The 10054-nt window shown below is 47.5% G+C and overlaps 1 protein-coding gene across 1 annotated transcript; it reads right to left on the bottom strand.

The window, feature by feature from the left end:
- Positions 1-1693: 1693 nt before the first annotated feature.
- Positions 1694-6822, bottom strand: LOC143300808 (uncharacterized). The gene is made up of 5 exons (XM_076614737.1): positions 6711-6822; positions 6038-6197; positions 5186-5324; positions 4169-4347; positions 1694-2000 (listed from the first exon to the last, which is right to left on the bottom strand). The coding sequence occupies exons 1-5, from the start codon at positions 6820-6822 to the stop codon at positions 1706-1708; spliced, it is 885 nt and encodes a 294-aa protein (XP_076470852.1). The 3' UTR covers positions 1694-1705.
- Between the last annotated feature and the right edge of the window lie 3232 nt (positions 6823-10054).

The raw sequence follows: 10054 nt of genomic DNA, 5'->3' as shown, positions 1-10054 counted from the left end.
CACACACACACACACACACACACACACACAGAGTTTCTGAGTCATTTCAGTAGGTCCTCAATGGGTTTGACATGACAACAACACAATCTACCAAGCCCACTACCAACAACGATCGCTTGGTTGCAGAGCCAGTCCGAGTGAGAAACCTCCCTTTAAGTGCAGACCACTACCACACCCCTCCCTCCAACAACGAGACCCCATGAACCTGCCAACATTAACACCAAACACTTTGGAAGCCACTCGGGCTTGGTGGATAGAAATGTACAGCATTACTCTTTGTCACAACAGATTTCTCTGTGTGAAATTCAGACTGCTCTCACCAGGGAGAGTGCATTGCTACAGTTCAGTACCATCATTTTTTCTGCCTTCAAATGTGTTTGTTTTCCTGTCAAAGTTGATTTTTCTACAGAATTTTGCCACGGACAACACTTTTGTCACCGTTGGTTCTTTTACATGTATTTTTTCATGTGGTTAGTGCATGCAATATTCACGGGACCTCAGCTTATTCACTGTCTCAGCTGAATGACTAGCATCCAGACCACCACCCAAAGTCTTGTGGTGGAGGAGAAGGTACTGGTGCATGTGGGATTTGATTCCATACACTCAGATTCCCTCACTTCTTGGCAATAGTGTTACCATTAAGCCACCACTCCACGGATGGGGGTCACCAAGAGAACGGGGCATGGAAAGCAGAAAATTCAGGAATATTTTTCTGTAGTTTTATTGAAAGAAGGGGATGATAATGAAGCAAGTCATCAAAATCCATTCAGGTTTGGAACAAAGCGACAAAGCTGTACTCGACAGTGACACTTTCATAATGCATCCTGATGTTAAACAGGCCGACAGACACAACCACGAGCACCACACCTAAGACGCATCTAAAAAGTAGACCTAGAGTACACTAAATAGTGGATTGGAGTCACCCATGGGCTGATAAAGTCCCACAATGTCCGATGCTTCCAGCCATTAATGCTGACCACTGTAGCCGGTGTTGACTGACAACAAAATTCAGCAACAGACTTCCCCACCAGCCCCCCAAAAAACTTTCAACAACAGACCAAAAATCTTGAAAGGCAGTCTCAGAATCTGTGATAAAAGTGATGAATTAACAAATTCAGTCATTTCAAAGGTAATAGAAAATATAGTAATGAATACAAATGTAATTTTTGCATGTAGGTTGGTAAATTAAGTCAATTAACTTTTACCAAAAAAAACCAAAAAAAACTGAAAAGACTAATTAGCATGACAAACTAAGTAAACTGAACGTAAGTGCTTGAATAATCAATATGATTAATTATCATTAATAGCGTTTTCTGACAGATCAATCCAGATAATGAAAAAACTTTGTCCACACCTTTCCACAGTCTACAGTGATCAATCACCAAACCGCCCACATGTAAACATGCTTGCACACACATATGCACACAGCTGGGCCAACCCATCGCACACACACACACACCACCACCACCTCCAAATCACCCACATGTAAGTATGCACCTAAACACACAACTGGGCTAAACCGTCAAAAACACATGCACACACACACACCCATACATACTCCACCCTTCCCTCACACCCCCCCCACCCCCCTTCTACACACACAACCCCCCCCTCTCCTACACACACGCACCCCCACCCACTGCCTACACACACCCCAAACTCCCCACCCCCCCGCCCCCCCCACACACACAGAGTGGCAACAGCCTCACACAGCAGCAGAAGCCTGGCTGACCAGCACAGTGTGAGTGATGTTGCTGACCGGAGTGAAGAGAGTGGGGACGGAGCAAACGATGAACAGTGGGGGCTGGGGGGGAGGAGGGGGGATGCCGACACACACGCTGCCCACCACCGACTGACCAGACACTGAGACCTGCAGCTGTGCTGGTTCCAGAGGCTGCAGGAAGCTGGGCAAGGGGAAGCACTCTGTGGGCGGGGCTCCAGGCAGAGAGGGCAGCCGGCCACACATGTTGAAGCGTGGGTCAGGGTTCATAAAACAGTTCCTGAAAATAGTAACACACACAGTGGAGTGATGGCCTAGAGGTAACACGTCCGAACTAGGAAGCGAGAGAATCTGAGCGCACTGTTTAGAATCCCAAAGTTGGCAGCATTTATCCCTCTCCAGTAGACTTTGAGTGGTGGTCTGGACGCTAGTTATTCAGATGAGACGATAAACTGAGGTCCCATGTACAACATACACCAAGTGCACCTAAAAGAATCCACAATAACAAAATGGTTGTCCCTGGCAAAATTCTGTAGAAAAATCCACTTAAAAAGGAAAACAAATAAAATGCAGGCAGGAATAAATACAAAAAAATGGGTGGTGCCCTCAGTGTAGCAGCGTACAATACAGCACAATACACACGATGGTCAATTATTAGTCACGATTTTTCTTTTTATTGTTGAAGTCTCATGGGTCATTCATCAAACGATTCCTGAAAATAATAACAAGGGTCAATTATTGGTCATGACTGCTGAGGTCTCGGGGGTCAGAAATTCAAACAATTACTGAAAATAATCAACAAAGGTCAATGTTTAGTCATGATTGCGGAGGTCTGATGCAAGAGAAACCCAGCCGCACTTGTTGAAGCACGGGTCTGGATTCATCAAACAATTCCCGAAAATAAAATAAAAATTAAAACGGTCACAATATTCAGTCATGACCGCTAACCTCACATGGAAATAAGACCCAGCCATACTTGTTCGAGCATGATTCAAAATCATCAAACAAGTCCTTAAAATAATCAAGATAAAAAAGGTCCATGAATAGTCATTACTGCTGATAAAGGTCTGAGGTCTAAAGTGAACTCATTTACATTTTTATTTTCTTAAAATGACTTTAAAAAGTTAATTTGTAAAGATTCACCCAATGCAGCAAAGAACAAGTACATGGTTATGAAGAAAATCTAAGAATTCCGTCTCCCTTCCAATTATCCTGTGCTCTTCAAACACATATGAGCACTAAAACAGAACCTGCACATCTTCTTCTTTTTCTTCTTCTTCTGCATTCATGGGCTGCAACTCCCATGTTCACTCGTATGCACACGAGTGGGCTTTTACGTGTATGACCGTTTTTACCCCGCCATGTAGGCAGCCATACTCCGTTTTCGAGGGTGTGCATCCTGGGTATGTTCTTGTTTCCATAACCCACTGAACGCTGACATGGATTACAGGATCTTTAACGTGTGTATTTGATCTTCTGCTTGCATATACACACAAAGGGGGTTCAGGCACTAGCAGGTCTGCACATATGTTGACCTGGGAGATCGTAAAAATCTCCACCCATCACTCACCAGACGCTGTCACCGTGATTCGAATCGGGGACCCTCAGATTTACAGTCCAACGCTTTAACCACTCGGCTATTGCGCCCGTCTAGAACCTGCACTGAACACTGACAAACACAAGAACTCTAACGTGTCTGGGAATTGTTCTTCTCTCATCCAAGACTCACTGATGCTGCAGAAAAGCAAATAACATACATTGTATTTCAATGGACGTATCATTCCATTTATGAAAACAGATTTAGATTAAGGCCTGGAGCATTAAGTTGTTGTTTTTTTTAGCAAACAAGAACCGTAAATTAGACCGTATATACTGTGTCAAACTGATGCAAACAGTGCTCTGTTGGTCAGTTTGTGTAGCTAACACAGTATGACTAAGAGTGTAGATAATACAGTGTGACAAAGAGTGTAGCTAATACAGCCTGACTACAACACCGAATGGAGCAAATCATGTTGATCCAACCAAAACTAGTCTGGGGGCTGTCTGCCAGCCACACTGTGAGATTTTAAAGTTACTTTTCTTTTCTGCTCCCACGAAGGCACACAACTTCAAGCCACTGCTGCTCCAGCTTCCTGTCAGCTTGCACAATAGTAGAAAAAAAGCACAAAAAACCTAAAGGTTAAAAATCCCCTTGGTCTTTACGGCCATCAGGGCCGTGAATTGTCTCATTCACTGTGTCTAGGGCTCAGTATGAGAAGGCGGTACCCAATCCTCTCCTGGAAAACAAACAGTTTGCCCAACTGTTTGTGGCCCCCAACTCCATTAATTTAAGCAGCTATGGTTCTTTAAAAGCCTGTAATCATAAACAGCTGGAAAAAAAAAGACACATTAAATTACTGATATACACATCCACCGTCTTCAAGGGAGACGAAAGGTTAACTGGTTTACCAAGTCTGTGGAAAGTCTTCCGCGTCCACGTGTCCCGGGAGAGGGCGCCAGAGGTGGCAGACGTCACACTGCTTCCAGGAGGTGGCGCTGTGCTGCAGTGGTGACGTGCTGCCGTCTGCCTGACTGGCCGGACGACTGGGAAGGTCCCAGTCCCACTCCGAGTTGTTCCCATCCTGAAACTGAACGCTCATCCACAATGACTTTCTTTCTTTTTCTTCGCGTGATTTTCGATTAGCACTTCAGTCTTTGATTGCGTTAACTTCAATTTATCTACTGCAAAAATTAAACTACTGCTGTAAATGTTACTTTTCTTGGCTATGTGTTAGCTACTCGTATTTGAATCACTGTCCAAAAAGCATCTCTTTAAAAGACAAACGTGATAAAACAGTCCACAAAAATTCTTGCAAAATCAAATAGCTATTCTCCATCATACAGTGGACACCCCCCCCCCCCCCCAAATCAAAAATGAAAAAAAAATTTCTAAATCCCTGGTCTCCTATATGAATCTTATTCAACAAATCTGCACCAGTTATCAACTCGAAACTCAGGGTCTTTGCAACTAAGCAAATCAAGCAATAAATGTGAACAAATGAGGTAGGCAGTGTGAAAAAAAAGTTTGATTCAGCACGTAACAGACATCTAAGAACAGAGGAGTTCATATATATTTCATAACCACCAAGAGGAGTCCTCTAGGTTTCTATGTCTTCCACACAGACGGTACGGTTGAAATCACCCACTTCTGTATGTCTCAGCGACGGACCTGGACTGTATACTATCGGCACGCAAAACAACTAAACTCATTCCATCTGTGTTGCCTGAGGAAAAATCTTCTCACTGGCTGGCAAGATCACTCCACGACACAGAGATCCTTTAGAAATCTGAAGTGGTGAGCATTCGTGCTCTACTGATGAGATCTCAGCACTGGTCGACAGGACATGTCCACATGACCGACCAGTGCATCCCCGAGATAGTGTTCTACATACACAAACACAACACAACACAACAAACGCCACTCACCCTGGACCGGATCTTGTCTCTGGGCCGCAGCCTAGTGGTCATGGGCTCCGCCAGGTCCAGGGCGGACTTCCTGAGCGGGGCGTAGCGCCACAAGGGGTGCTGGGTTCGGATCCTGTGGATGTCTCTGCTGAACTCGGCCCTGCACACCACAGCTAGTGTCATGGACCGTCACTGGCAGCTGCCGTTCAATGACCAGGCTTTCTAAGGCTGTTATGCCGGGGTTGAGCAGTGAGGGTGAGCTATAACGACCAGGATTTCTAAGGCTGTTAGGCCGGGGCTGAGCAGTGAGGGTGAACTATAATGACCAGGCTTTCTAAGGCTATTAGGCCGGGGTTGAGCAGTGAGGGTGAGCTATAATGACCAGGCTTTCTGAGGCTATTAGGCCGGGGTTGAGCAGTGAGGGTGAGCTATAATGACCAGGCTTTCTAAGGCTATTAGGCCGGGGTTGAGCAGTGAGGGTGAGCTATAATGACCAGGGCTTTCTGAGGCCGAAGACAGATGTACTGGGCTCCTGTGGCGCAGAACGGCGGTACAACGCAACTACGTTTCATGAATCTGAGGAATGAGAAGTTGAAGAAAAGTATAAGGACCAGAGCAGTTGTGTGGACCACGTGGATGTCCTTCCTAAATTCTACTCCACACACCACAGCAAGTGTTAAGGACTGCTACAAGCAGCTGTTGAGATAATGACCAGAACAGTAGAGTGGAACACGGACGTCTGAACAGAATAGAACCGACATTGGTGATTGTTGTGTTACACACACGCGCGCGCACACACAGACACTCTCACTTTCACCGATTTACAAACTCAGAAATTAATGGCCAACAACAGTAAAACGTATCGTCACTCACTCGTAAGGACTCTTTTCCTCGGGGGTCATTTTCTTCCACCTAGTTCCCAGCAGTTTGGAGATGCCACGGTTGTCCTTGTTGGGGTAACGTCTGGACAGCTCCGCACGGTGCTTCACAGAGTAGCGCATGAACCCGTTCTTTGGGCGTCTGGGTTCGTTCGCTGCAGGTAATCAAGTGGTGGCAAGGGTGTGAAGCATGATGCTGTTCTTAGAGAAATAGTGCGTGTGTGTGTGTGTGTGTGTGTGTGTGTGTGTGTGTGTGTGTATGCGTGCTTCAGTTCAGTGTTTTAATTTTCCTCTCTTCATCATTTCAAAACAGCAACATATTACTCTGTTCACTTCACTCAGTGCCCAACCCTTGCCCTTAACCCCTTTCTCCATCACAACTTCGGGATGGTCGCCTCACGACCCCTGGCAGCCGAAAGAGAGGGGCCAGAGTGCGAAGGTCATGAGTCAGTAAAACCACACACATCATGTGACATGATAAAGACCTCCACGAAGAAGAAAACTCACATAAATGCGGACATGCGTTTGATCTGAAGCTATGGAACTATCATGCATGCGCAGCAAGTTCTATATCAGTCTAGTTATGGGAGTAATACGTGCAATGACAGCAACGAAATATGGCTAACAACTTTGAGTTCATCAGTTTGAATTCACCAAAGCACGCCAACCGGGAGGACTGGCGTGGGTGTGAACCACGTCAGAGGTGTAACTGTTGGAATTGTTGGCTGTGTTAGCTCTTCCCCAACATTCAGTGCGCCATGGGCTCTGACAGGGCGACATCGTTGAGTAACACCCCCACCCCTTTCTTCGGGATGCACCATCTCTTTTCCGGACCAACACAGCTGTGGATGCCAGCATCCCTGTGGTCTGGCTGAGGATGGCATACGTTAGGAAAGGAAGTAAAGCCTTGGCATGTTGTTCCAAACCTTAACGGAACTCCACTGTGACATCAGCGGAACTGTCGTTTCCATCCATGTTCCAGTTTTGGGGCCTTTCGTGTTCTGGAAGAAAGTACATGTTGACCCAAACTTTGACAGAACTCCACAACATCAGCGGAACAGCTATTCCAATTCTTCTTTTTTCTTCTTCTTCTTCAGCGTTCCCAGGCCATGCTCGGCTGGTCAGTCTGGTGGATGATGAAGTCCGCTGTCTGCTGGAGCTCTGCCACCGTTATCCACAACTTGCCCTGTAGTGCTGCGGGACTGGGCCAGATCTGGCGCCTCAAATCTTTATGAAGAGGGCAGTTTTGCAGGACATGGAATGGAGTTTGAGGAGTGATATCACACGGACACTGGTCTGTGTGGGAAATTTTCAGTTTTTAGAGATGGGAGAGGAGCTGGCAGTGGCCTGTGCGCAGTCTGAGGATGATGACTTGCTGAGCTCGACCCAGTGGATGGATGCTGTCCTCCTCTGCTTCCAGATGTAGCCGTTCTGGCCAGCTGTTTCTGAAGTGGCTGCGCAGGATGGTCTTAGCCTCCCCAAAGCTAAGGGGGTGGGCAGATTGGGTGAGCCAGCTTCCTGCTCTGGAGAGCTTGTCTGCCTCTTCATTTCCTGCAATGCCACAGTGAGAGGAGATCCACAGTCCCGATGTGGTTCTAGCACTTGGGGCTTGCATCTCTGACCAGATGTCTTGCAAGATTTTGTCCCTTACTGTGGTCTGGAGGCTTTGTAGGACAGTTTCCATTCATGTTCCAATTTTGAGGCCTTTCACGTTATGAAAGGAAGTTCATGTCCCAAACCTTAACGGAACTCTGCAACAACAGCGGAGCTATTATTTCCATCCATGGTCCAGTTTTGAGGCCTTTCAGTTTCACGCTCTGCTTTCCTGGTGACCTCGGATTTGAGTTCCTCCCTCTCCACTTCCATGCCTTGGAGAATTCCCGTCAAAGTCTTCTGTGTCGGACGTATCGCGTGTACAGTGACTCAGCACTATGAACACTGGCAGAGTGACTCAGCAGCTGAGGAAGTCCTGTGGTGAGCAACCGTGTGGTGACCTGTGATAGCTCCCTGTGGACTGCAAGCACTGGACATGCACCTTAGTGGCGTGTTGGCCGTAATGCATCCACCTTGGAAGCAAGAAGATCTGAGCGCACTGGTTCGAATCCCACAGGCGCCAGTATCCCCCACCCCCTGGCCCCCTCCACTAGACCTTTAGTCGTGGTCTGGACGCTCGGAATTCGGATGAGACGATAAACTGAGGTCCTTTGTGCAGCATTCACAAAGCACACGTAAAAGAACCCACGGTGACAAAAGAGTTGTTCCCTGTCAAAGATCTGTAGAAAAATCCACCTTGATAGGAAAACAACTGAATTTGCAGGCATAATATTTAAAATAAAAAAGTGGCGTGCTTTCCCTGGTGAGAGCCACTCGATTTTCACACAGAGGAATCTGTTGTGACAAAAGAGTAATGCAATACAATGCAATACAATGCAATACAATAAGTCCAAAGGTAGCTGTGTATGCATATGTGTGTGTAGGGAAGGGGATGCTATGTACTATCACCAGGCCAGGATCAATAAATGTACCAAGAGAGTCAACTCTAACAACGACATTTTTTTGTTGTTGATACACCACAACATACCATCTCTTGTGCTGACTTTCTGCACACCTTGTGACGAGGACCCCGCGTCAGTGAACATCTGGCCTCGTTCTGACTCCTGGCCTCGTTTTGACCTGCTGTTCCCATGGCCTGCTGGGTATCGGGTTCTGATCTGTGTGAACGACGCCTCCACCTGCAGAGCCTCATCGAAGGGTGGTAACTCTTCACTGGACTTCTCAGACACCGGACACTGCGTGCAAGTGGTCCAAGAACACAGCTCTCCGTGTCTTTCTGATCCAGGACCTTTTCCAAACCTGTCTACAGGTTCTCTTTCCTGCTGATGCTCTGATGTTTTTGATTTCAACAACCGTCCACTGCTTACTCCTCCTGTGAATCCGTGAAGATCTTCAGGTTGTTCATGTTCTTTGGGCAGTTCTGTACCTGACGCTTTAAGCTGTTGAAAGAAGCGTTGTTCACAAACGTTCGATTTTTCCGACTCTCTAATGACCTCGGGAGTGAGTTTGTACCCATGGTTGTAGAACAGGGTACGCTGTTCCGGTTTCTGGGCGTCTGTGAACTGCTCTGCCGTAGGGGCGACGTCAGCCTCGGGACGACTCCAGCCGTCACAGCTGTTCTCCACGGGGGGCAGGCTGAAGTTCTCAGCCAGGATGTCAAGGAACGGGGTGGTGGGGGAGGGGGAAAGCGGCAGGGGTTCGTCCTCCCAGACCCAGGGCCAGGCATGGGAGTGGATGGGGAGACAGTCCGGGGGGTTCTGACTGATGGAGGGGGTGCCGGACAGGGTCTGACACCGCTCCCCTGAGGTGTGCTGTGGACAGAATGTACAGATACACACCTTGGGAACAACTCTCGCTCTCTTTCCGTACAGGTCATTATTGTGACAGACCATGTAGTTACACACCTTGTGAACACAATGCCCACCCCCGCACAGCCTCCCATTAACCCCCCCCCCACCCCCTCTCTCTCTCTCTCTCTTCGCACAGGTCATTATTGTGACACAACATGCAGATATACACACTTTGTGAACACAAAGCTCCCCCCCTCTCTCTCTCTCCCTCTCCATGCAGGTCATTATTGTGACAGAACATGCAGATACACACTCTGTGAACACAAATCCACCCCCACCCCCCACCCCCGCCCCTCCCCGGCGCCAACCGTTCTGTTGTATCACCTCCAGATAAAACAATTCATACAATACTGATCACCACACTGATAAACTGCCCCTGATTCTGTGGCCTTTCATGCCCTGATCTCACAGTGACCTCAGTTTCCAGTTCTTCTCCTATTCCATGCCTGCAGTGAGTTCCCACCAACGTGTTCTTTGTCAGCAGATCCATGCAGTCTATCGTCAGAGAGATGTAGCGGCGATGTCCACTGCAGAGGGGGGTGGGGGGGGGACGTTCATTCTATCTGGCTTCACAAGTGATTGCTGGCGTCACTATGAAGCTCGTCCTG

This window comes from Babylonia areolata, chromosome 26 (genome assembly GCF_041734735.1).
Source record: "Babylonia areolata isolate BAREFJ2019XMU chromosome 26, ASM4173473v1, whole genome shotgun sequence".
Classification (NCBI taxonomy): Eukaryota; Metazoa; Mollusca; class Gastropoda; order Neogastropoda; family Buccinidae; genus Babylonia; species Babylonia areolata.
The sequence above is the reverse complement of the archived record's forward strand: the minus strand, read 5'-3'. Positions and strand labels throughout refer to the sequence as shown.

Coding starts and splice junctions, on each gene's coding strand:
- LOC143300808 (XM_076614737.1), bottom strand. CDS start 6,822: ATGTCGCCCTGTCAGAGCCCATGGCGCACTGAATGTTGGGGAAGAGCT. Junction 6,198..6,710: donor CACCCACGCCAGTCCTCCCG/GTTGGCGTGCTT, acceptor GATTACCTGCAG/CGAACGAACCCAGACGCCCA. Junction 2,001..4,168: donor GAAGACTTTCCACAGACTTG/GTAAACCAGTTA, acceptor TACTATTTTCAG/GAACTGTTTTATGAACCCTG.